At 48.8% G+C, this 26,135-nt stretch overlaps 2 protein-coding genes across 2 annotated transcripts; one reads left to right on the top strand and one right to left on the bottom strand.

Annotated features, from left to right (window-relative positions):
• The first annotated feature begins 882 nt into the window (after positions 1 to 882).
• Positions 883 to 20,844, top strand: CDKL1 (cyclin dependent kinase like 1). The gene is made up of 9 exons (XM_009899506.2): positions 883 to 1,170; positions 7,144 to 7,265; positions 10,356 to 10,428; positions 13,239 to 13,329; positions 14,970 to 15,170; positions 16,439 to 16,521; positions 17,487 to 17,543; positions 18,470 to 18,625; positions 19,761 to 20,844. Exons 1-9 carry the CDS (start codon positions 1,003 to 1,005, stop codon positions 19,866 to 19,868), a joined length of 1,059 nt encoding a protein of 352 aa, XP_009897808.2. The 5' UTR covers positions 883 to 1,002; the 3' UTR covers positions 19,869 to 20,844.
• Positions 20,845 to 22,357: 1,513 nt separating this feature from the next.
• On the bottom strand, positions 22,358 to 26,119 carry DMAC2L (distal membrane arm assembly component 2 like). The gene is made up of 5 exons (XM_009899532.2): positions 25,989 to 26,119; positions 25,688 to 25,791; positions 24,613 to 24,821; positions 23,643 to 23,814; positions 22,358 to 22,632 (listed from the first exon to the last, which is right to left on the bottom strand). Exons 2-5 carry the CDS (start codon positions 25,786 to 25,788, stop codon positions 22,518 to 22,520), a joined length of 597 nt encoding a protein of 198 aa, XP_009897834.2. The 5' UTR covers positions 25,789 to 25,791; positions 25,989 to 26,119; the 3' UTR covers positions 22,358 to 22,517.
• Positions 26,120 to 26,135: the final 16 nt, after the last annotated feature.

Genomic DNA, 26,135 nt, shown 5'->3' with positions numbered 1-26,135 from the left:
AGGAGACTACTCGTCAGTGAGGGATTGGCTTAGGAAGAAAATAAATAGTGGGTCTTTTGTCCTCAGGGGAATTCAGGAAGCACCCCAGGAAAGGACCGAGGGGAGAGGAGGCATAAAATGGAGAAGGGTGTCTACACAGATCTCTGCAGTACAATCTACTGCTGGAAGCAACTGACACCATAAAAAGTCACCTCCATCGGGGCATGAGGAAAGGGCTGAGGGGCCAAAGACATAAACAGGTTCAGGAGGAAAGATAAAGTGAAGGTAAGACACAGAAACACACTGATAGGGTTTAGCTCCTGCTGGAAGCTCATTAGGTGGCAGACATTTGTGGTGCTACAGGGGGATGAGATTCCAAGGAAATGCAACATCTTCCATGCCCCACACCAGTGTTGGAGCAGGAGTGTCTGTGTCAGCATCTAAGCGACGGTCATGCCTGGGCTTTCTTCTATCCTGGCCAGTGCTGAGGCCTCCCTCAGCTAATGGCCTCCCCTCCTCTCTGCTGCTGCTGGTTGAAGATGGTGCTGGAGGAAAAGTGTGGGTGCTGACTGAAGCCTCTTAACTCTGAGGGAGATGTTACCTTTGCTTCTCAACCCTGCAGGGACTCAAGACCAGAGACCCTCGTGGAAAAGTAGAACGCTGGGGTGGGTGAAGATAAAATGGTGCACGAAGTCCTGGGGGAGGTGTGGAGTGAGGGGCTCAGCTGGCTGTGAGAGTCCATGGGGACCCTCACCGGAGCTGGATTTGGGGTCCCCCCAGAGCGGTTCCTCCTCCCCCGCCCCAAGAAGCACGCTTCTCTCAGCGTCCCGGCGACAGCTGCCTGGCGAAGGCCGAGGGAAACCCCCACCCCCGCCGCCCGAGGGCCCGCCCCGGCCCCCCCGCAGCCTCGGTGAGGCGGCGGAGGGCGGGGGGAGCTGCCGGTAACGGCAGGCGAAGGGGGGCCGGGACCGCGGCTGCAGAGCTCGGAGGCGAGGGAACTGCACCGGCCCGCGGCCCCCCGCCATGGAGCGGTACGAGAAGCTGGGCAAGGTCGGGGAAGGCTCCTACGGCGTCGTCTTCAAGTGCCGCAACAAGGACACCGGGCAGATCGTGGCCATCAAGAAGTTCCTGGAGTCCGAGGAGGACCCGCTGATCAGGAAGATCGCCCTGCGGGAGATCCGGATGCTGAAGGTGGGCAGCGGCCGACCGGTCAGGCAGGCGCTCCGCGCCCCGCTCTCCCTCCGCCACCTCAAGGCTGCCCGCAGCGGGTGGGCTCCGGCCGCCAACGGCTTCGGGCTCTGCCCCGCCATTGCGAGCGCGGCGCCGCGGGCGGGGGGCCCGGAGGGAGCAGCCAGGGAAGGGGTGCTGGGAGGAGACGGGGTGTGAGGGCAGCCATGAGTAGATGGGATGTCATGAGGGAGAAGTGAGGACGGGGGGTGTGAAGGAGCAGCAAAGAGAAGGGGCATGAAGAAGCCGTAAGTGCCCGAGTCAGTTTGTCTGGGAGAAAACTGGTGCTCGTTAGGCTGACCCATATGGACAGGACTGGGCAGAGGTGATCCTCTACAGCCTAGGATGTCACACGTCAAAAAGGGTTGGTGCAGGGGGGAGATGAGACCCTACAAAGAGCATGCTGCTAGGTGACTGTAGACGTCTGTGTGGGTAGTGAAAAAGCATCAACAGAGTTATCACTGAGCCTTTTAGAGGGAGATTGGTCCAGTCCCTGTCCCCCGTGGAGTTAGCAATGTCCTGGTCAGTACAAGCACAGTTCTGCTCTTAGTGTGCAGTTGGCAGCAGCCCTCCCTCTCTGTGTCCAGGAGATTCCCATCAGAGATGAGGACCCTTGGGGTACAGTCCCTTTCTCTTGACATAGAGTATCCTCAGCTGTCAGGCACAGCTCTCCAACCTCCCCACTTTATAAATCTCCTCTCTGAACCCCTAATTGTGGAGGATCCACAGAGTTAGAGCTTGATGTGCAGGAGGGATCCAACCGTGTATGGAATGCTGGTGCTTGTGTAGACTCAGTGTTACTCACATGTGGCAGCAACTGCAGAACTGGCACCTGTGAACCATGGCAACCTCTTGTCTTTGCTGATCCTATCTTGACTCGTGTGTGACTTGTGTCCTCACGTAGAGATCAGTCACGCATTCAACCACTGTTTGTTTTCCTGATGAAATAAAAGCACAGGAACATACTCCGTGAGTCACACACAAGCCAGGTCCATCAAGCATGCAGAAATGAGGAGAAACACAGGAAAAAGAGGGAGAGGAAGGAGCAAGGTTTCTTTTCACACAGCCAGCTTTCCGGGCAAAGTTTCTAGAGCTAGAGGTTGTGCCTGTTGCTTCATGCTTTTAGCAGACACTGGCAGATTGTTGGGCGTTTGTCCCATCTCTTTCTGAGCTGCTGTATTCATTTGGTCTCCATGGAGTCCTGAGGCAGCAAGCACCATGACCTTAGCAATGTGTTGTGTGACAAAATATTACCTCTTGCTTGTTATGAACTTCCTGCTGGGTGATTGGCACAGAGTATCCTCGGTTCTGTGTTCCCACAAGTGCAGAGAGCTGCTCCCTGATGAATTTCACTAGGGTATTCATGATTTTATGTAACTCCATCATCTCCTCATCTTCAGCATTCTCTTCTCTGTGCAGAAGAGCCATAACTTCAGCACACTGCACTGAGTGAAGAACCATCCTAACAGCGTGTTGGTTTGCTGTGAACTTTAAATTAAAGACTTCCACGAGGACTCCTTTTAGGAGAAACAAAATCACAGAGCCCCAGCATGGTGGGGGCTGGGAGGGACCTCTGGAGATCATCCAGTTCAACCCCCCTGCTAAAGCAGGGTCTCCCAGAGCAGCTTGCCCAGGATCACAATGGGTTCGGAATCTTTCCACAACTACTCTGGGCAGCCTGCTCCAGAGCTTCAGTGCCCTCACACCAAATAATTCTCTCCTCCTGATGGAACCTCCTGGGTTCCAGTTTGTGCCCATTGCCACTTGTCCAGTCACTGCGCGCCACTGAGAAGAGCCTGGCCCCATCCTCTTGAACACTGCTCTTTAGCTATTGACCAGCACTGAGAAGATCCCCTCTCAGGTTGTTGTTCTCCAGCTAAACAGTCCCAGGTCTCTCAGCCTTTGCTCCTGTCTTGAACTGGGGAGCCTGGAACTGGACCCAGTACTCCAGATGTGGCCTTACTAGGGCAGAGCAGACAAGGAGGAGAACCTCCCTCAACCTGCTGGCCACACTTTCTTAATGCACCCTGGGAGACCACTGGCTCATGGTGAACTTCTTGTCCACCAGCACTCCCAGGTCCTTCTCCATGCAGCTGCTTTCCAGCAGGGCAACCCCTCACTTGTACTGATGCAGGGGGTTATTCCTCCCCTTGGTCTGTTCTGTGTGTGACATTCTCAAACATCACACCTGTTGGTGTTTGCATAGCAGCAGTTGGTGCTAAGCCCTTCCACTGAATTGGCTTCCTTTGGCTGCTGGGAACCAAGGAACTTTCAATGTGTAGGATTTCAGCAGGTTACAGTTTCTAATACCTCTTTTCTCAATGTCTGTTAGTGCTGCTGGCTTGTCTTCTGCTGAGGATTTATATACAAGGGGTGTGAATGTTGCTGTCAAGTGGTGTGAATGTTGTTTTCAAAGGAATATGAAGACTTTATCCTTTACCCACTGCAGAAAAGAGGTAGAAGAAGCCTGAATGCTGTCACAGAAGAGCCATCATCTAGCAAAAAAGTAATACATCTTTCCAGTTAGATTCTGGGGGGAATCACTAAGTTTTTCTCATGGCTGAAGCAAAACAGGTGACATGCCTTATTTTAGCAAACAGCAATGGAGATGCATTAACACTTCCTAGAATCATTCTGGTTGGAAGAGAGCTTCAAGATCCAAGTCCAACCATAGATGTAAATAATGTTAAAGATCCAAAAAGGAAAGTAATCATTGTAGAAGGCATAAAACAGGTTGGGTTGGAAGGGACCTTAAAAATCCCCTAGTTCCAACCTCACTGCCCTGGGCAGGGACACCTTTTACTAGACCAGGTTGCTCAGTGCCCCATCCAACCTAGCTTTGAACACTTCCAGGCTTGGAGCCTCCACAACTTCTCTGGGCAGCCAGGAATGCAGGCAGAAAGTTCATCATCCTTCAGGGCCCAGAGCTGGCAGCACTGCAGCTTGCCACAGCAGGATCTGTGTCAGGGTGCTGCTGGTTTGAACAAGTGCAGACCTGCTGGACTTATCTTATCAACTTCTTCTCTGTAAATAGTAACAATTTCTTTGTTTGTTTGTGGAGGTATTGCCCAGGCTTAGGCAACAGCTAAGATGTGAGTCTGTTTTGTGTGCCTGATAAATTACCGTTCTGCACAGCAAGCACCTTGTAGACAAAGAGTGGTTTATGGCCAGGAGCCATGGGAGGTGGGATGGGAGGCAGAGTCTTGGAACACCCTGTGTGATCCTGATTCCATAGGAAAGGCTGGAAAAATGTCAAAACAGAATGAATTTGGATTGTTTAGTGTGGAAAAGAGGAGGCTGAGAGGACACCTCATTGCTCTCTGCAACTCCTTGAAAGGAGGTTGGAGTGAGGTGGGGGTTGATCTCTTCTCTGTGGTATCAAGTAGTAGAAAGAGAAGAAATGGCATGAAATTGTGTCAAGGGAGGTTTGGGTTAGGTATTAGAAACAATTTCTTTCCTGCAAGAGCGATCAGGCATTGAAACAGACTGCCCAGGGAGGTGGTGGAGTCATCATCCCTGGAGGTGTTCAAGAAACGTGTGGATGTGACACTTTAGGGCATGGTTTAATGGCCATGGTAGTGCTGGGTTGATGGTTGGACTTAATGAACTTAGAAGTCTTTTCCAACCCCAAAAAATCTATGTTTCCATGATTTTCAGGAGTTTCACAGGCTCAACTGATCATTTGCAAAGTGGGTAAGGAAATGAGAATGGAGATGCTACTAGACCAATCTCATGCTTGGGAGGTGTTACAAGCTTCTGGGGTTTAATGCTTTCACCAGTAGCCCTGCCACAGAAACTGAGGGTGTGCAGAGAAAGTCCATCTGTTCTGTGAGGTCAGGAGCCAGAGAAGGTTAGCCTTCTCTGCTGACACTGCTGGGTACCTCCTGCTAATCAGAGAAGGAACTTGGTGTACAAATACTAAGCATGGAAAAATGAGGAAGTGGTCAGAAGGTCTTGGCTGTGACCTAGGTTTGATGCAGGTGAGTGCAAGGGTCTTTGATGCTGGTAGATGATTCACATAGTGTGGGCAAGATTGAAGGTACAAGACACGTGTGGTGAGAGATGCTGTTTAGCAAGGTCAGCTCCTTGCTGCTAGTTCATAGGACTGGAGTAATCACCTTCTGCACACCAACCTGTCTGTTGGCAGATGGGCTCAGTACAGTTTGGGGGCGCTACAGTGTCCCACAGAGGCAGTGAGGTCCCTGGAAGTTCTTTCTCTACAAAGAGCTCTTACAGTGATATCTAGGGTCCTGCAGTTTGCTCTCAGAGCTCTGAAATGGCCCTGCCATGTCCCTCCTACTCATGGCAGCCTGGCAATGAGGCATGGTGAGGGTCTTCTTCTGACCTGCACTTTTACTTCAGCTTACTGGTTAACTCCAGGAGTTAAGTCATGGATTTGAGTGGTCCTTGGGGCTAACTGGTTGCTTCCTCAGTCGAGGCCTCTTACAGGCTTCCTTATTTGCTTCTCCAGATGGCTCAGAGGCAGGTTAGAAGATAGAGTTAGTGGAACTTCCAGGCAATGCCCTTTCCAGCCTCCCTGCTTAAAAATGTGTTTGTTCTAAGGCTTTGGTCAGGCAAGTTCTCCTGGATACAGGTCCCTGCAAGCAGAGAGGATGATGCCATAAGTCATCTGGGAAGAAATAACATTCCTGAGCTGGGTCTGGCTTTTCCTTGGGGTGTGATGCTGTCCCTCAAAATGTGGGCAAAAGGATAGGAAATGAGGAGGTCCAGTAGTGTCCAATCTCACCTTTTAGAATCATAAAATTGTTTTGGTTGTAAAGGACTTAAAATCATCAAGTCCAGCCATTACCTGGCTCTACCAAGGCTGGTGCTAAACCTTGTCCCACAGCACTGCATCTCTGCAGCTTTTAAATGCCTCCAGGGATGAGGATTCAACCATCTCCCTGGGCAGCCTGTTCTAGTGTTTGAGAACCCTAGAGTTAAAGAAGCCTTTGAATAACTCTGCTGTGCTCAGGCTTTATTGGTGGTAAGAAGTTGTCTGAGTTCCCCAGGAGAGGAAGGTCTGGTTTAGATTCATAAAACTATTTTGTTTGGAAGAGACGTTTCAGATCATCAGGCCCAACTGTTAACCCACTATAGACAAGTCCACCATAAACCATGTCCCTCAACACCACATCTACACGTCTTCTAAATCTCTCCCTGGATGGGGACTTCACCCCTTCTCTAGGCAGCCTGTTCCAGGGCTTGACAACCCTTTCAGGGAAGACATTTTCCCATAGTGAAACCTAAACCTTGAGGGCATTTCCCCTTGTTCTGTCACTTGTTACTAGGGAGAAGAGACCAAGCTCCACCTGGCTTCAACCTCCTTTCAGGGAGTTGTAGAAAGCCAGATGATCTCCCCTCAGCCTCCTTTTCTCCACTGAACAATCCTAGTTCCCTCAGCTGCTCCTCACCACACCTATTCTCCAGACCCTTCACCACCTTTGAGCACATGTAGCAGATTGAGAAGAAGAAGCAGCTATAAAGAGTCTCCTTATGAACATATCCAGATTCTGACCATAAGCTGACCAGAGGCTTTACTTACGCTCCTCAGAGGAGCTCTTGGTCTCTCCTAAACATGTTTGCATGCTGCAGGCTTTTCCCATGCCTGATTTCCCAAGCTGTTCTCCTGGGAGACCTGCTTTTCATTGTGGTGCAGTCCAATGGACACATACAATGAAAGGCACTGCTGGAATCGCCATGGGCACCGTGCTGAATTCTTCCTTTTTGAGCATCTTTTCCAAGAGGCTCCTGCTGAAGCCAAGCTGACTTGTTGCCCATGGGCAGCTCCTAAAATAACCACACCACAGAATCTGAGCTGCTGCTTCATGGTGAGCTATGCTCAGCTCAAGGAGTTGGGTAAAAGCACTGTCCCACTCCAGCCTTTACCCACTGCCCCGTGCAGTAACTGACCAGTTCTTCTGCTGTGTGTTACAGCAACTGAAACACCCCAACCTGGTGAACCTGCTGGAAGTCTTCAGGAGGAAGAGAAGGCTGCATCTGGTCTTTGAATATTGTGACCACACAGTTCTCCATGAGCTGGACAAGCATCCATGGGGGTGAGTGGCCTGTCTCTCTCTGGGAGCAAAGGAATAGGTGGGGTGTCCACTTCACTGCCACCCTCCTGAGTTTTCAGAGGAATCTCACTAATTCCAGGAGAGGTTTCTCAGCCCAGTGCCCAGGACTTGCTCTGTTACTGTGGTTAAGCAATGGCCTCCAAAAGAATTGCCTGTTATCCTTCCCAGTGCTGCTCACCAAGGAGATGGGAGTGCTGAGCCCAAGCATTTGGGTGACCTGTGGGAGTGGTCTGGGAGCCTCTTGTGCCTCACTGCAGTAAGGGGTGAGCTACTGAGGGGTGGGCTGGGGACACACAGCCCTCCTTCCTGCTGTTGTGAGGCTGTGCACTCCGGGGTAGTGTCCCTGAGCACCCAAATACACCACCTATGTTGATGGAGGCTGGAGCACCTCCCTTGTGGGGGCAGGCTACAGAGTTGGGGCACATGCCTTATGAGGAAAGGCTGAGAGACCTGGGACCTTTTAGTCTGGAGAAGAGAAGACTGAGAGGGGATTTAAGAAATGTTCATAAATATATGGGGGCTGGGTGTCAAGAAGGAAGGGGCAGCCTCTTCTCACTTGTTCCCTGTGATAGGATAAGGGGCAATGGATGTAAACTACAGTACAGAAAGTTCCACCTCAACATGAGGAAGAACTTCTTTACTTTAAGGGTCATGGAGCACTGGAGCAAGCTCTCCAGAATGGTTGTGGAGTCTCCTTCTCTGGAGACTTTCAAGGCCATCTGGATGCATTCATGTGTCTTACACTAGATTATATGGTCCTCCTCTGGCAAGGGGGTTTGTTTCAATGATCTTCAGAGGTCCCTTCCAACCCTTAACATCCTGGGATCCTGTTCAGCTTGGAGAAGATAAGGCTCCACAGAGACCTTAGAGCAGCCTCCCAGTACCTGAAGGGGGCTACAGGAGACCTGGGGAGGGACTTTATGTGAGGGCTTGTTGTGATAGGACAAGGAAGAATGGGTCAAAGCTGGAAGAGGGCAGATTTAGACTGGATATTAGGAAAAACTTCTTTATGATGAGGGTGGTGAGATACTGGAACAGGTTGCCCAGGGAGGTTGTGGATGTCCCCTCCCTGGAGGTGTTCAAGGTCAGGTTGGACAAGACCCTGAGCAACCTGATCTTGTGAAAAGTGTCCCTGCCCGTGGCAGAGGGGGATGGGACTAGGCCATCTCTAAGGTCCCCTCCAACCCAAACCATTCTATGTTTCTATGTCAGGGATGACCCATAGGACAGACTTCTGGCCATGCTGCTGTGCTAAGGAGCATGTGTTGACTGGGAGGAGTTGCTCAGAGCCATGTCCTCACCTCTCTGCACAGCCTCAGCTCAAACACCTTCTTTACACTGTGTTAGCTATACAGGCAGAATGAACATTCTCCAGGGCAGGGGCTGTTCTTTTGACACATCACAAATGCCACTCCCGCTCCATCTGCTGTCCCACTGTTCACAGTGACTTGGTGCTGTAGAAATGCTAAGCACGAAGTTCATAAATCATTTTGCAGGCTTGAAGCTAAATGAATTGCCTACAGAAGACTAATTGGGGGTTGAGTAAACAACTCTTGTTATTCTCTTTCTCCCTGGTACGAAGCTCCAGCAGGAGAACAGAGCGTGCTGACAGCAGCTTGCTTTGTGAGCTGTGAGCAGCTCTCACCCCGGTTTGAACCTGTTCACCTAGAACCTGAAGAGAGGATGGATAACCCTCTTTAGAGGAAACACTTCACATCTGCTTTGTAGTCATCAAAACATTTGTTCAGTTTTGGGCCTCTCATTCCAAGAAGGACATTGAGATGCTGGAGCAAGTTCAGAGAAGGGCAACAAAGCTGGTGAAGGGTCTGGAGAATAGGTCTGATGAAGAGCAGCAGAGAGAACTGGGGTCGTTCAGTCTGGAGGAGGCTGAGGGGAGACCTTCTGGCTCTCTACAAGTCCCTGAGAGGAGGTTGGAGCCAGACGATATTTGGCCTCTTCTCTCAAGAAACAAGTGACATGACAATAGGAAGTAGCCTCAAGTTGCACCAGGGGAGGTTTAGGTTGGACATTTGGAAAAATTCCTTTCCTGAAAGGGCTGTCTAGCTCTGGAATAGGCTGCCCAGGGCAGTGATGGACTCACCATCCCTGGACAGGTTTAAAAGACATTTAGATGTGTGCTGAGGGACATGGTTTAGCAATGGACTTGGCAGTGCTGGGTTAATGGTTGGACTTGATGATCTTAAAGATCTCCTCCAGCCAAAACAATTTTGTGGTTCTCTGCCTTCTTCTGCTGTTTCTGACAACCATTACAGACAGCCAAGGAAGTTTGACTGCTGCACAGTAGCTGGAAGGGGAGGCTGGGTCTCGAACAGAGGCTTTTTTTTCTTCTGAGGCATTTGCCGTTGGAGTGAATGAGGAGATGAAAACCAAAGCAGAGCTTTTTTGGCCAGTCATTGGGCAATCAATGACATGACAGCACTGCAAGTCAGAATATGCCTCTATACCACAAATAATCCATCACCTCCAATTCTCTGAGCAGCTGCAGAGGCAGAAACACCTGTTGGTATCTCAGGAGGATTGCCAAGATGCTAAGCCACAAGACGGGCTGACATGGATTGGCACTCTCTGATGAGTGGTCACCAGCTGGCTGTGAGTGAGTGGTACCAGACACTACGGCATGCTTTTAAGTGTCATAAATCCTTGTGTCTTGTTTCATTAAGTGAATTTGGATGTGCTGTTGATATTCCCTGTAGTGGTTGAAGGGTAGCCTCACAAGAGATCATTCCTTGGTGCAGGGAGGTGCAGGCAGAGCTCAGTCTTGGCTGTGAAAGATGAGAGGAAGCTTAAACAGCCTCCACCATGAGCAGCTCAGTGTGAGTGGCTCCCTGCAATGGGAAATCAACAAACTGAGGGTTATTGTGTCTTTCTGTGACTTATAGCAAACAAATGCAGCTAGTGGGTTTTTTTCCCTGAGTTTTCTGACTTGATCCCTGATGACTTTGCTCAGAGATCCCTGTACTATGTTTGCACTCAAAGGCCTCCTCTTCCTTTTTCCTGTAATAGTGAAGTTCTTTTTAATGGCCCAAATTAAAATGTGCTTTTTCAAAACAGGGTGCCAGAGCATCTGGTGAAGAGCATAACTTGGCAGACCCTGCAAGCTGTGAACTTCTGCCATAAACACAATGTAAGTCCCCTCAACACCACTAGCCATTGCTTGTAACACAGCCTTAGAGGAGAAGGAGTTTCTGTTCTCATTTTCCTTATTACAGAGCTTGCATGGGGCAAAGTCAGATGAAATTTGACTGGCCAGAGAATGGATAGGGAAAAGTTCTGGGGAGAAGCACTTGGGGTGCTGGTGGGTGAAAAGCTGAACATGAATCGGCACCATGTGCTCACAGCCCAGACCCAACCATGTCCTGGGCTGATACTCAGAAGTATGGGCAGCAGATGGAGGGCAGGGATTCTGCCCCTCTGCTCTGCTCTGCTGAGACTCCACCTGCAGTGCTGAGGCCAGCTCTGGAATGTTCAAGCACAAGAAGGACGTGGACCTTTTGGAGCGGGGCCAGAAGAGGCCACAAAGATCATCAGAGGGAGGGAGCACCTTTCCTAGGCAGACAGGCTGAGAAAGTTGGGATTATTTGTCTGGGAGAAGAGAAGGCTCTGGAGATACCTTAGAGCAGCCTTCCACTATTTAAAGGGACCTACACTTTACATCTGGAGAGAGATTTACAAAGGCATGGAGTGGCAGGACAAAGGGTGATGGCCTCAAACTGGAAGAAGCTCAACTAAGATGAGACATTAGGAAGAAATTCTTTCCCATGAGGATGGTGAGGCACTGGAACACGTTGCCAGGCTCCAAACCTGGCAGTGTTTAAAGCCAGGTTGGATCAGGCCTTGAGCAATGTTGTCTAGTATGTATCTGTGCCCATGGCAGGGGGTTGGAACTAGGTCATATTTTAGGTCTCTTTCAATACAAACCATTCTATAATTTTTTGCATTTTCCTGTTTTCCACAGGAACCACATATCTGAAATCTTGTTATGTGTCCAGAACAGCTGCATTACTGTCATTTGGGTCCCTTGGGTTGGCTGTCAGCTTCCAGGCTGGGCAGGAGTCTCTCCTGCATTTCCCACACCATGGAGTAGAACTGAGTTCAGAAAACTGGTTTAACATCTCCTCAGCTGAGGCCTGACAAAACTGCTACTGTTTTCCCAGAAAGTCCCTCTGTTAATAGTCATAGGCACAGATTCATGACACCAGTTAAATGGTTTCAAAAATGAGATACAGGAAAACGCTTTTACAACCCCTCCTCAGCATTCTGGAGGGAGATATCAGTTGTGTTGAACTCTGCAGAAAGCAGTGGGGCACTTTAAGAAGCAGGGAAGGAAAGGAGCCTTTTGGAGAAGTTCTTTAGCTGTAAATGTCTTTGGTTTTGTTTATCTGTCAACGTTTGAGATTTAAGAGTTGGGCAGGAGATGCTCTGGAATGAGTGTTTTGTCTCTGCTGGAAGAATTATGTTCAGCTGAGCCACAGGAACTTGGCCATAGGTCTGTCCTGCTTCCAGGATTTGTTGTTTTGCTTATTTTGTCAGTTCTCCCAGCTCAGTCTGAAAGATGTATTGGAATTTTAAAGCCGAGGGAACAATGAGATGCTGCAGCCCAAACTGCTGTAGATCACAGGTAATGAGGTTTGATGCAACTGCCCTTTTTTGGAACTCCATGGCACCAGTTTAACAAGCAGCATTTCAGTCCTCAGGAGGAGACACAATAGTTCACCACCAGCTTAGCTAGGAAAAGGCCAAGGTGTTTGCACTGAGGCAGCAGTATGAGAGTGACAATGTGAGCCAGACCTTGTGGATTTCAGCAGAGCACACTTTGCACACTCAGGCACACCATTCACACTCAGGCAGAAGAATCATAGAATGGATTGGGTTGTAAGGGACCTTAAAGAACATCTAGTTCCAACCCCCCTGCTATGGGTAGGGGCACTCCCACTAGACCAAGTTGCTCAATCACCCCATCCAGCCCGGCCTTGAACGCTTCCAGGTTTAGAGCCTTCACCAAGAAGAAATGAAGATCTCTGCCAGTCTGATCAGCAGAAATTCTTTCCCAAGCCCAGATGCAATTGCTGTGAACCTTCAGCAGGCAAACTGACTTACCAAGAATCACAGAACTGCTGATATTGGAAGGGGCCTCTGGAGATCATCTAGTACAGCCCTCCCACCGAAACTGGGTCTGCTAGAGCAGGCTGCTCACGAAGTTGCCCAGTCAGGGTTTGCATATCTCCCACAACCTTTCTAGACAATCTGTTTGGGTGTTTAGCCACCCTCACAGTAAAAAGACAAATCATGTTGGAATGGAATTTCCTGTGTGTTTAATTTGTGACCATTGCCTCTTGTCCTTCTACTGGACACCATTTAGGAGAGTCTGGCTTGGTCTTCTTTACTCAATTCTATCAGCTGTTTATGCATATTGGTAAGATCTCCCCTGAGCCTTCTCTTCTCCAGGCTGATTTATGATCTCAGTTCCCTCATCTTCTCCTTGGATGCTGGATACCACAACCCCTTAATCATTCCAGTGGCCCTTCACTGGAGTCACTGCAGGATGCCCACATCTTCCTTCTACTGAGGATCCCAAGGCTGGACACACAACTCTGGATGTGTCTCACCTGTGCTGAGTGAAGGGAATACCAGGTGTGCTCTGGCATCTACAAGAATAGATAAAGTCCCACATCTAAACTATATTTCATCTGTTAGCTTCACAAGCAAAATCCTTTGTTTCTCTATGAGTTTATCAGCGAATGGACTTGATCTAAGAACTGATCCCAGAGTACCTATACACCTCTCTTTGGGATCTCCCTGTTAAGAGATCATCTTCCCTTTCAGCAGGAATGACTTGCCTGACACAATGTGTGATGGATATGTATTTGAATTCAATTCTTTATCTGTGGGTCAAGTTAAATATTTGCCTCTAACCTTGGTTTTTGTTGCTTCCAGTGCATCCACCGAGATGTAAAGCCAGAGAACATCCTGATAACCAAGCACTCGGTCATCAAACTGTGTGACTTCGGCTTTGCTCGCATACTGAGTGAGTGCTGCTTGCTGCTATGCAGACAGTGAACAAGAGACCGCAAATGAAGTGCAGGACAGGGCTTTCAAACACCAGTAAAGGCTCACTTGACTCTGTCTGGTGCTCCCATAAATCATAGAATGGTTTGGGTTGGAAAGGACCTTAAAGATGACCTAGTTCAAATCCCCTGTTGTGGGCAGGGACATCTTCTATGCAACCAGGATGCTCAAGGCCCCATTCAACCTGGCTTTGTGCACTCCTAGGGTCAGAGCCTTCACAACTTCTCTGAGCAACCTGTTCTAGTGCCTCTCCACCCTCATGGGGAAGAATTTCTTCCTAATGTCTAATGTCAATCAAGCTTCTTCCAGTTTGAAGCCTTTACTCCTCATCCTGTCACTCCATGCCTTTGCAAAAAGCCTCTCTTCAGCTCTCCTGTAGCCCCCTTCAAATGCTGGAATGCTTCTCTAAGATCTTTCTAGAGCCTTCTCTTTTCCAGACTGGACAGCCCCAACTCTCTCAGCCTTTCCTCACAGCAGAGGGGCTCCAGTCTCTCAGATCTTATTTATAACCCTCCTCTGGCCCTGCTCCAACAGGTCCGTGTCTCTCCTGTGCTGAGGACTCCAGAGTTAGCCCCAGCACTGCCAGTGGGGTTTCAGCAGAGCAAAGCAGAGGGTCAGAATCTCCTGCCTCTACCTGCTGCCCACACTGCTGGGGATCAGCCCAGGATATGGTTGGGTATGGACTGTGAGCACACAGTGCCAGCTCATGTTCAGCTTTTCACCTACCAGCACCCCAAGTCCTTTTCCTCAGGGCTACTCTCCATCCATTCTCTCCCAGCCCAGATTTGTGCTTGGGCACAACATCAGCCTATATACAGATACATACATCTGCACAAATCATCTGATATAAAGGCTGGCATGGTCTTATAGAGAGCCTCTGATAAAGGCTGAGTAGGGATCCCCAAACTGGAGACTTTCAAAACTTGCCTGGACATTGTGATCTTGGGTAACTTGCCCTGGGTGACCCTGTTTTAGCTGGAGGGTTGAACTAGATAATCCCCAGAGGTCTTTTCCTAAGCCCCACCAGTCTGTGATTCTGTGATGCAAGGGAACCAGCCCAGAAACCACGATCCCAAGTGCCTCTGTAAACAAACTCAGGCTGAGCTCCCTGCTGGTGCAGCTGAACTGCTGGTGGTGCTGGCACTGGTGGATGGAAGTTGGCTTTGGGCATCTCAGAGCTGCACAGCCTTTGCTTATGCAATGCTGGAGACACAGCTGGAGTTCCCTGGCAGGGGGAACTCCCCTGGCAGAAGGCACTGTCTCTGCAAACAATGGCTTCACATTTTCCATTGTAAATAAATGCCCTAATCTGGTGGGTTGTTTGGTTCTTGTTCAGACAAATCACAGGGGCTTTGAGAACTGACCATTGGCTGGTGCAAGACCCTGCTGAGGAGAACTGAAGAACAATATGGCCTTGATTTCTGCCAACTCCTACATGTTTCCAAAGTCAGGTTCTGGCAGCGTTCAGTGACTCATCCTGTTTCTGTAGCTATTGCCTGCCCACAAGGTGCCCCAATGTGTATCAGCTGATGGTGGTCCATCTGCATTGTTCTGATCCCACATTCCTGTTTGTTTTTCTCCTTCCCAACCCCAACCTAGCTGGTCCAAGTGATTATTACACAGACTATGTGGCTACCAGGTGGTACCGCTCTCCAGAGCTGCTGGTGGGAGACACCCAGTATGGTCCTCCCGTGGACGTGTGGGCCATTGGCTGTGTCTTTGCTGAGCTGCTCTCCGGGGTCCCCCTGTGGCCAGGCAAGTCTGATGTCGACCAGCTGTACCTCATCAGGAGAACTCTGGGTAAGTGTCCTCTGCACCACTCACTGCCCCAGGCTTTCCAATGCCTTTGGCAGGATGAGAGCTTGCCCAGGAGAACTTTCCTCTGTGGTGGGTGCTGTGTCACAGCTGGACTGTCAGACCTGGTAGGTGTTTGTGCAGCACCCTCTAGCTATGCTGCTGAGAGACGTTCTGCTGCTCACACACATGCAGACCTTGAGTTTGGCTGGTGCGTGGTGGAGAGGCAGGGGTTGGACTTGATGATCTTAGAGGTCTTTTCCAACCTAAACAATTCTAGGATTCTATGATATATAGAAATACATCTTTTTCAAGACTCTTAGCTGTAGTGCCACAGTTATCAAAGCCACTGTGCTGCAGACTGCAGAAGCTCAGAGCGTGGAAGGTGCACAGCAGCTGGGTAATCCTGCTCCAAAAAGTGCTGCCACCGTCTGAATTTCTTTGAGATATTTCCAGCATGGAGCCCTGGGCTTGTGAGGGTGGGCAGCTGGAGGTGTGTGGCTTTGCCTTTCCCTCAGCACAGTCACACAGCAGTGGGATCACTGATGTCCTCAATGGGCAGCAGCATTCACAAAAGAATGTTTTGCTGGCTGACTTGATTGTGCTCCATCACAGAAGTGTTAGGGCTGGAAAAGGCCTTTGAGATCATCAAGTCAAACCATTAACCTGGCACTACCAAGTCTGCTGCTGAACCATGTTCCTGGGCACCACATCTACATAGCTTTTAAATCCCTCCAGGGGTGGTAACTCCACCCCTGCCAAGGGCAGCCTGTGCCAATGCCTGACCATTCCTGCAGAAAAGAAATTTTTGCTAAGATCCAACCTAAACCTCCCCTGGTACAATTTCAGGCCATTTTGTTTCATCCTATTGCCTAATACTAGGGAGAAGAGACCAATCCCCACCTCACTCCAACTTCCTTTCAGGGAGTTGTAGAGAGCAATGAGGTCTCCCCTCAGCCTCCTTTTCTCTAGGCTGAACAACCCCACTTCCCTCACTTGCTCCTCCCTAACCTGTTCTACAGCTTTGTTGACCTTGTCTGGACCTGCTCCAGCACCTCAATGTCCTTGGAGTGAGGGACCCAAAACTGAAACCAGTATTTGAGATGTGGCCTCACCAGTGTCCAGTTCCATTGGCTCTCTCGATGGTGGTCCATTTCTTTAGGTGTTCTCTCAGATGGTGTCAGCCTCATTAGAGGATATAAGTTTGTTCAATATGGGCACTGTAAAGACAGCAAATTAATCCAGCTTTGTTCTTTTGTTCTTCTTGGTCACAGGGGATCTTATTCCCAGGCACCAGCAAGTGTTCAGCACCAACCACTTCTTCAGTGGGGTTCAAATTCCCGACCCAGAGAGCATGGTAAGAGCTTCCTCCAGACATACTTCCCTGATTTGCAGTGCTAAGGACAGGCTACTGGGACAGGGAAATGTTCCCACTTCTCAGCCAGAGCACATGTGCCATCTGCTTTGGAAGCTCAGCTGAAAAAGCCTCACTTGCCCAGCTGTCCCAGTCCTTTGCTGCACTGCATTTTTTCCCTATCCAAAAGCTTTGCCAATGTACACTTAGAGTATTAATTGGAGGTGGCTGAAGCCCTCTCTGCTCCTTCTCCCCCCTTCTGGTGGCACAGCCACCAACCTGCCCAACCTCAATAGTGCCAGGCAGCTCCCCTCCAAACACATCAACTGACAGATGCATTTTGTGAGCTACAGATTGTGTTACTACACAAAGCTGGTCCTCTGCACGCTGAGGAATGAAAAGATCACCAATATAGAATCATAGAATTGTTGAGGTTGGAAGAGACCTTTGAGAGTATCAAGTCCAGCCACTTGCCTAGAACTCACAATCCCACCACTACTGCAAAGCTACTACTAAACCATGTTCCTAAGCACCATATCCACACATCTTTGAAATCTCTCCAGGGGTGGTGACTTTAGCACCTCCCTGGGCAGCCTGTTCCAGAGGCTCAGTGAAGATATGTCAGTGAAGACATTTTTCCTGGTATCCAACCTGAACCTGCCCTGGCTCAACCTGAGGCTGTTTGCTTTTGTCCTGTCAGTAGCTGCACATGAGAAAAGACTGATCCCTCCTTGAGGTAGTTATAGAGAGTGATGTGGTCTCCTCTCAGCCTCCGCTTCTGAAGACTAAACAACACCCAGTTCCTTCAGCCATTCCTCATAAGTTTCATGTTTGAGCCCCTTCATCATCTTAGTTGCTCTTCTTTGGAAACACTCCAGCACCTCAGTGTCCTTCTTCAAACTGACCCCAGTACTTGAGGTGTGGCCTCACGAGTTCCCAGTACCTCACTGTTGTTTTTTTCTCTCCAGGAGCCGTTAGAAGTGAAATTCTCTAATATTTCATACTCTGCTTTGGCTCTCATGAAGGTAAGAAACCTACAGGTCATGGGGAGCTCTGCACTGAGACACAGCAAATGCAGCCTGGTTTGTGTACCAGCTGGTAATGCTTTAGGAATTGGCTACTGAATTATCAGAGATCATTGAATCTGAAGAGGACTTTCATCCACTCCTCTAGTCCACTCATCTTCACCACAGAGGTGGAAAATGTTATTTATTTCCCTGAGGAGAGTCATGGGATGGAAACAGTGAGGATGGAGACATTAAGGAGAAGATGCAACTGTGAATGGTGTTAGCTATGCCAAGCACTAGCACAACACAGCTACAGTGGGTTCCTCTTGTTTAAGAACCAGTTCAAATGAACATTATGGCCTCCCTGGTTTTTGAGGCTTGATGTTACCATACAAGTGTGAATCACAGAATGCATCAGGTCAGAAGGGACCCTTAAAGGTCATCTTTTCCAGCCCCCCTGCAGTGAGCATGGACCTCTCCAATTAAATGGACAGGAGGAAATTCTTTACAATGAGAGTGGCAAAATACTAGAACAGGTTGCCCAGGGATGTGGTTGAGGCCCTGTCCCTGGAGACCCTCAAAATCAGACTTGATGTGACTCTGGGCAGCTTGATCTAGTTGGAGATGTCCCTGCTGACTGCAGGGGGGTTGGACCTTTGAGTGTCCCTTCCAACCCGATGCAATCTCTGAATCTGTCGATGTCCCTTTGGCTGTAGATGTCCCTTTGTAGATACCCATTTTGACACTTCTGTTACCACCTTGTGGCAGTCATTCAGTACTAGCTGCTGCCAGCTTCGTGTGACTCTGAAAAGCCAAGCTCTGAGAATCCAAACTCTTGAGAACCCAGCAAAACCAAGATTAACACCATAAACCCCTACCTGTTGGCTGTGCTCAGTCACTGGAGTGGTGCAGACTCATTTAATGTCTTACTTCACCTTCTCTAGGGCTGCCTTCGCATGGACCCAGCAGAAAGGCAGACGTGTGAGCAGCTGCTGCAGCACCCCTATTTTGATAGCATCAGAGAGGCAGCAGATCTGGGGAAAGAACATGAGAAAACAGCTCGGAAACCAGCCAGGCCCACTCGGAAGCACGTAGCAGGGGTAACATTTCCCTTGCAGGATTTAGTTCTGTGCCTGTAGGGCTGCTTTGCTCTGTTTGGTTCCCAGGAGGGAGCTCCTAAGTTGGACTGATCCTCATTTTGGTCCATGGAGCAAATGAACCTTCTGGCTAAAGAGTAACTTGAGTACAAAGGGAATTCTGCCCTGGGGCTCCACTGGGTCACAGGGGATAAGTACACAGTGGTGTGAGATGGGTTCAGCCAGGGGTGGGCATTCCTGACAGAACAGCAGGACAACGGAACAGACGTGTGTGGCTGGCGTAGTTTGGAGTTCTCTGGGACTGTAGGAGAGTGTTGATGTGCTTGAGAGTTGAGAGGCTCTACAGAGGGACCTGGACAGACTGGAACAATGGGCCAAGGCCAGTGCGATGAGGTTCAACAAGGCTAATTGCTGAGTCCTGCACTTGGGTCACAACAACCCCATGAACACTCCAGGCTTGGGGCAGAGTGTCTGGAAAGCTGCCCCGTGGAAAAAGACCTGAGAGTGCTGGTTGAAAGCTGGCAGGATATGAGCCACTATGTTCCCAGGCAGCCAAGAAGGCCATTAGCATCCCAGCTTGGATCAGCAACAGTGTGGCCAGCAGGACCAGGGCAGTGAACGTCCCCCTGTACTGAACACTGGTGAGATCACACCTTGAGTACTGGGTTCAGTTTTGGGCCCCTCACTCCAAGGACATGAGGTGCTGACGCATGTCCAGAGAAGGGCAACAAAGCTGGTGAAGGGTCTGGAGAACAGGTCTTGTGTGGAACAGCTGAGAGACCTGGGATTGTTTAGCCTGGAGAAAAGAAGGCTGAGGGGAGACCTTCTGGCTCTTAAACTCCCTGAAAGGAGGTTCTAGTTGGGGGTCAGTCCCTTCTCCCAGATAAACCAACCGGCCACTTCCATTTCCATGACATAAGAGAGAATGTTTTTCTTGCCCTGGATGACTGGGAGAAGTCCCTTGAACAAGCTGTTGTGGTTACAGTCCAGTTGCAGACCCCCAGGTCCAAGATGCTTAATTTGAAAAGGGCAGGGTTGCAACAGGAATAGTTTAATAGCTTATATTGCTTTCTGAACCATGAAACTCCTGTTCTGTTCTCATTGCAAACCCAACCACACCATGTAATTTTCCCTTCAGTTACAGTACCTGCCTCAACTGACCAGTGGTAACCTCCTGCCAGCTCTGGACAGCAAAAAGTGCTGCTGCAAGCCAAGAAGATCAAACTACCACTTCCCCAACATCTAACTGGATGGCATGTTAAAAAGTATCTACTGTTCAATTTTCCAGTCATTCAGAATCTACAAAAGGAGGAGGCATGGTGGAAAAATAAATACATCTCATGACGTAGACCAAAGTGGTCTGAATGGGCTCTGGGTCACTAGTGGAGGGAGGTGATGCACAAGGTGAAGTCCCTGCTCACCTTCATGTTCTGTGTACCAAGGAAAATGTGTGTTTTGCTTTATTTCATGGTTGTATACTGGTTTTCATGGTTGTATGCTGGTTCAGCACTACTGCAACCCCGTGTTTGCAGTGAATTTAAAATCTCTTGCCTATCTGTCACCTAAATTTCAGACTTGCCAGAAGAGCTGCAACCTTGCCAAATCAATCTGAGCCCTGCTGTGTCTAAACAGCAGTAGTGTGAGGAGCTGTGAATATAGTGCTGATGTGAGCAGATGAGCTTGTGGAGCCCAGCCTGAGAAGTTGTCTCACTGCTCCCGTTATCTCTAGAGCTGCTGAGACAGCCCTGCTTTAAAGATCTGCATTTACAGGCAACCAAGGGTTAAAGGTACTGACCTAGACTTGCTAGAAGCTCCACAGGCACTGCTACCAGTGGGAGAACATCTAAACAATAAGAACTGCTGTTTCTTTAGTCCTTGCAGAGTTTCTCCTGTTTCCTCCTGGCATTGTGAGGTTGGGTTTGTTTGCTTTTTCTGCCAGTAGTGAGGTCACTTGCCTGTAGAGTTACAGAAACTGTTTTTATCTAAAAGAATTCATGAGTATAATTTATAACACTGGCCAGACACAGGCAGGAATTCTACCTAAGCTTAGCATTAGAGCAAGTCTTGGGGTTTGTGTAATCTCAGGGTGTAAAACGTTGTTGATTTTTAATAAAAGACATGCAGCTTGTTTTTCCAGTCCACTGGATGTGTTTTACTACCAGGCAAGAACATCCCCTTCCTGCTTGAGACCTAGGGCAGATATGTTTTTCCAGGGCTGTTGTGTGTTCAAGAGCAGTAAAAGCAATTCCAGTGGGATGGCTGCCATATCCTCGGGTACTGCGCCTGCCCACCCTTTATTTCATACTAGAAGCAAATGTATTTTACTCTTGTGTGCTGTTCTGATTGCACTCAGGACGCTCTACCGCTCCAGGTGGGAACTGTGGAAGCACCCAGGAGTTGTCTGTCAACAGTTACGAGCCCAGCAGTCAGCTCCTGATGATGATTCTGTGTTTTCTGGACACTGCTCTGTGTTAGGAGATGCCAAGAAGCATCATCCCCACACTGCAGCTATGTCAACCCTTCTGGTGCTTGCTGTCATTTCCTTCAGAGGACAAGGTGACAACTGGGGACATCACTCTGAAATCTGATTCCTTGGGAGCTGTCAGATACTGCCTTTCTCTCTGGTACCACCAGAGCTAGGAACGTGGCTAAAAGTGGGATTGTCTCCCTGAAGATGGATCCCTCTCTGATTTGGCAGGAGCAATGTGGATGCAGCTAAAGAACACAGAATTAATATAGCCCATGTCAGCACACAGCAAAAACATGTGCAAGGGGTGTCTGAGAGATTCTACACACACAGAGCAACCTTCAGGTCCTCAGAGTGGTGTTCCTGAGAAGCTCAGACTCTGTCTGCCTGCCTGCTGATCACTCCCCTTAAAGGAAACAAAGGCTTTGGGAGCCAAAGCAGAAAGAAAAAAGGCCCAGAATATATGTTATTAACTCAACACCCACTGGGTGAGATACCCAGCTTGGGGCTGAGTGGCTGGGAACTGTCTGGTGGAAAAGGACCTGGGGATGTTGATCAACAGCTGACTGATGATGAGCCAGCATGTGCCCAGGTGGCCAAAAAGGCCACCAGCATCCTGGTCTGGATCACCAAGAGTGTAGCCAGCAGGACCCAAGCAGTGAGTGTGCCCCTGTACTAAGCACTGGTGAGATCACACCTATGTTCAGTTTTGGGCCCCTCACTCCAAGAAAGATATTGAGGTGTGGGAGCATGTCCAGGGAAGGCCAACAAAGCTGTGAAGGGTCTGCAGAACAGATCTGGTGAGGAGCAACTGAGGGAACTGGGGCTGTTCAGCTTGGAGAAAAGGAAGCTGAGGGGGGAGACCTCATTACTCTCTACAACTCCCTGAAAGAAGGTTTTAGTGAGGTGAGGGTTGGCCTCCTCTCCCTAGTATCAAGCAATAGGATGAGAAGAAATGGCCTCAGGTTGTGCCAGGGAAGGTTTGGGTTGGTTATTAGGAAAAAATTCTTCACTGAAAGAGTGGTCAAGCTCCCAGGCTCCCCCAGGGAGGTGGTTGAAACCCCATTCTTGGAGGCATTTAAAAGCCATGTAGACATGGTGATGGTGCTGAGGGACATGGTTTAACACCAGACTTGGTAGAATCAGATAATGGTTTGCCTGGATCTTAGAAGTCTTTTCCAACCCAAACAACTGTACAGTTGTATAAAAACAAGGTAAAAAATGACTGTGCACAGGAACTAGCCTCCTCTGGTGTTGATTCACCATGTAGCTTAAGCTTAATGAAACTTCAATTTCAAACAGCTTTTAAGGCTGGATTGGGAGATCCAGGCTTATTTCCATACCTGGAAATCCAGTGGCCTCTACAACTTCATTTATGCCTCATAAACACCATCAAATGAAATACACCTCAGTTATGTGCAGTCGTGTTTATTCCAAATCCAGCTCCAACTGCAGGTTTGGCAGTGCCTGCTGAAGGATGCGGATGGTGGTTTCCTTCTCTCTTACTCCAGGAAGGTCGCTCAGATACAAATATTCAAGGTTCCTGTAAATATTGAAAAAGGTCAGCAACTACTATTTAGCTAAGAAATTAGAGAAAGAATTACTCTAACATAGCTATTTTGAGTATTTTACTGGTTCTAATGCAAGGGGGTTTTTGTCTCAAATGGGTGCTGGAAATTGTTAGTTCACCATGAGTTCAGTCTCTTTATAGGGCTCAAAAATAAATGAAGGACATCATGGTGCTGCCCTTATATTTAGTAATTTCAATAGCAATTTAGTAAAATATAATATTGAAAGTCCTTAATAATAATTTTTTGTGGGATGAAATCCAAGTCATCACATCACCCATCTGTAGATCTTTATTAACTCTCTGTAACACCAAATAGTTCTGACTTACTTGAAGGTCATGTACCTATGAAGTGCCTATGGACATGCTCCAGAGCTACACAGATGCACAGCATCCAACTGCTTCCCATGGCCGAGCTCTAAGCTCTGCCCTGAGACCTTCTGAGGCCACACTGAACAGAAGATAACTGTCAGGAAGCAGTGTGAGGTGTAAGAAAGACAATAAAAGTTACAGGACACTCATCAAAGCCTGCCCTGAAAAGCAGCAGCAGAAGGGTCAGGAGTAGAAACCAAGGTCACCATTGGTTTCACCTCTTGTGCCAAGATCAACAGTGCCCAAGTGACTTCAACTGGAAATGGAGATGCTGCCCTCAGCTCTGAGGATAGGAGCACAACTATGGATTCATGTACTGCAGTCAGTGATTGTGGTGTCCTCAGCTACAGGTCTCAGTGATACCATCTCCCTGATACCTTTAAAGTCTGTGTGTGTTAATCCATGTGTCTCTTCAGAGCTATCCACCACACTGTCTTCACCCATGGTTGAAGGAACATCTCCTGAAGTGGCAGTGCCATCCCTCCCAAACTGTCACCCAGGTTAGTCCCCAGACCAACCACCCCACAGCCCCACACATCTGCAACAGCCCCAAAACACTCAAACTTAAGCTCTTCCAGGGCTGGGGATCAAGAGGAGCTCAGCAGCTCACATACGTCAGCTTGTGAAGCGCGATGATGCCTTTATCTGTGACATTCCCACAGGAAATAATCCACAGCTGAAGGAGACTCTTCTGGAGGTTCTTTGTCTCACTGAGCTTCTGCAGGCACTCATCTTGGATGTAAATACACTTCTGCAGCTTGATTTCTGTAACATGTTCAAGGCCATCTGGAGAGACAAGGAAGTATTTGCCTCAGAACACCAGTAACAACCTGTACTGGTTGTTAAGTTTTCAGTGTAGCAACTGCTTCCAAAACCACAGGGCAAGGTGCTCCTTGATACAGTAACTCACAATGAAGCTCCAAAGTCCCTTTGCAGGACTTCAAATAGATGAAAACTCCTGAGGGTTCTATCCTTTAGGTGAGATGCTAAGAGCAAGTAACAAGAAAAACGTACAGGTTTGGATAACTTTGACTTAAGAACCTACCAACGGAGGAAATTCAAGGTCCTCTGCCAAGGACTCCTTGTTACTCAGAGGAGACCTGAAACACTTTTAATCTCTTATTTTGTAAGAAACTGAGAACTTGCTTTTTTTTCCTCCCCCTTTTTTTCTTCTTGAAGACATCACTAATGCAATGAGAACAAGCAGTATGATGACTTCACAGACACCAAACCCTTTAAAATTGATTTAGAAGAAAATATTGAAAGTAGAGCATTATTCTAGCAACTGCTTAGTTAAGAACTCAGCCAAACAGCTAATCTTTGTTGCATTTCCTTAGTGCTGCTGTCACTTTAGGGGTGATGAACTTTACAATCTTTCTGCTTCACACCTCCAGCAAAACCTGAGGAACTGATGAATATTTGCAGAGCCATTTTGAGGGGGGAAAAAAAAAGGGAAAAAGATAAACAAACTCAAATTCTATCTTAGTAGGGAGCGAGAAAATGACCCAGTTATTTCATATTTTGATTCAACTGAAAGAACTACAAGCATTCAGTATAATCTTGGCACAGCTGTATCTACATTACCCAGATAGTCAAATCCTCTGTACATGATGCAAGAGTCTGTGGCGTTAATTGCTTCGATCTTGTATTTGCCCAACGGCCCCGTGGGGAGGCCGTTGTAGTCCTGCTGCCATTTCTGGTAGCCCTGATAGCGCACCAGGGCACCACATCGCAGCAGCCACTCTGAAGCTGCCCTGTCAGGGCCAACAGCCTGTATACGTTCGTAGTCCACTCTGCCAAGACACAAAGAGCATTCACATAGTTTCTGTAATGTGGCTGATTCACTGTCTCAATAATACTTGGCCAGGGGCACCTTCCACAAGCCCCATCCAATCTGGCTTTGAACACTTCCAGGGGTGGGGCATCTACCACTTCCCTGGGCAACCTGTTCCAGTGTCTCACCAGCCTCACAGCCTCACCAGCCTTCCTTAAAGCTAATCTAAATCCTTGGATCCATTCAGGAGAAGGGTATCTTTCCTAATCTGGCCAAGAATGCTGAAGACTGAAGCAGAGACCTGGAAGAGGCTCCTGTGTGGTTGAGCTTCCCGTCCCATTACAGCAATCAGCTACAATGATGAAACCCTTTCCACAGCCAGAAGACACATGGCAAAACTATTAGCTACTGGCAAAAGTTATGGGCAGAGTTTCACAGAGAAAAGTTTTATCTTTCTAGAAGTAAATGCAAACCCCTTGTGTGGCTGAATCACATCATAAATCAAAATCATAGAATAGTTTGAATTGGAAATTCTGGGTTTGATTGATATTTTTCTAAGTAAACGGGGCATTGTTTTGCTACAAGTTTAGATACAGTTGAGGGTCAAAGGAATACTGGCATATAGGGAGAGAATCCATATTGCCAGCTTGCTTTGATCACCCTGGGGAAAGGAGCAAAGCACACATCTTCCTGTGGAAGTTCTAACTGCGACACAGGTAAGGAATGGTCCCTGCCAAGCATCAACATGCAATCTGGGGGGAAATAGCATCACTGATAATACAAAACGTTCTCCACGCTCCTGAGACTTTAATTCTCCTGCCTCAAACACAGCACAGTGGATATGTGAGACCTTAATTGTCTCTGTGCAAACCGAATCCCTCTTACTTGTTGAACACAGCATTCAGCCATCCCCAGAAGTGTCTGCAGGCACCCGGTGCCTTGCTCAGGCCGCACCCCGGCTGCACGAGTTTTCCCAACAGCAGCATGTTCTTGAGGAAAAAGAGAGAGGGGAAAGGGAAATGTTATCTGGAGTGTCAAAGCCTCAGCTGCTCCCCAAGCAGCAGGACCTGCTTTCAAGGCCTAACCAGCAGGAGCGACGGCGTCAGGGGACGTCCAGGACATGAGCGCCCTGACAGAGACACCCGACCACTCCCTCCTCAGACTTCATCCCGCCCGGAGACCTCACCTTGCTACCACCCTCCCGGGATCTCCTCCCGCCGGGCTGCCCCCGAGGGCCAAGCGCACGAACCGTGCACGGAGGCTGGCCCAGCCCAGGCCACCCCTCACCGCCGCCGCGGAGCGGGCACGGAGGAGGAGCCGGAGCCGCTCCGTG

The sequence above is a fragment of the Dryobates pubescens genome, chromosome 5, assembly GCF_014839835.1.
Source record: "Dryobates pubescens isolate bDryPub1 chromosome 5, bDryPub1.pri, whole genome shotgun sequence".
In the NCBI taxonomy this organism is placed as follows: domain Eukaryota; kingdom Metazoa; phylum Chordata; class Aves; order Piciformes; family Picidae; genus Dryobates; species Dryobates pubescens.
This window is presented reverse-complemented; position numbering and strand designations above follow the sequence as displayed.

What these genes read in the sequence shown, in the direction of transcription:
- CDKL1 (XM_009899506.2), top strand. Translation starts at nt 1,003, where the DNA reads ATGGAGCGGTACGAGAAGCTGGGCAAGGTCGGGGAAGGCTCCTACGGC. An exon ending in CGGCTTTGCTCGCATACTGA is followed by an intron (nt 13,330 to 14,969) that starts GTGAGTGCTGCT and finishes ACCCCAACCTAG; the next exon opens with CTGGTCCAAGTGATTATTAC. An exon ending in CCTCATCAGGAGAACTCTGG is followed by an intron (nt 15,171 to 16,438) that starts GTAAGTGTCCTC and finishes TCTTGGTCACAG; the next exon opens with GGGATCTTATTCCCAGGCAC.
- DMAC2L (XM_009899532.2), bottom strand. Translation starts at nt 25,788, where the DNA reads ATGCTGCTGTTGGGAAAACTCGTGCAGCCGGGGTGCGGCCTGAGCAAG. An exon ending in CTGAATGCTGTGTTCAACAA is followed by an intron (nt 24,822 to 25,687) that starts GTAAGAGGGATT and finishes GTGTCTTGGCAG; the next exon opens with AGTGGACTACGAACGTATAC. An exon ending in CAGAGGATTTGACTATCTGG is followed by an intron (nt 23,815 to 24,612) that starts GTAATGTAGATA and finishes TTGTCTCTCCAG; the next exon opens with ATGGCCTTGAACATGTTACA.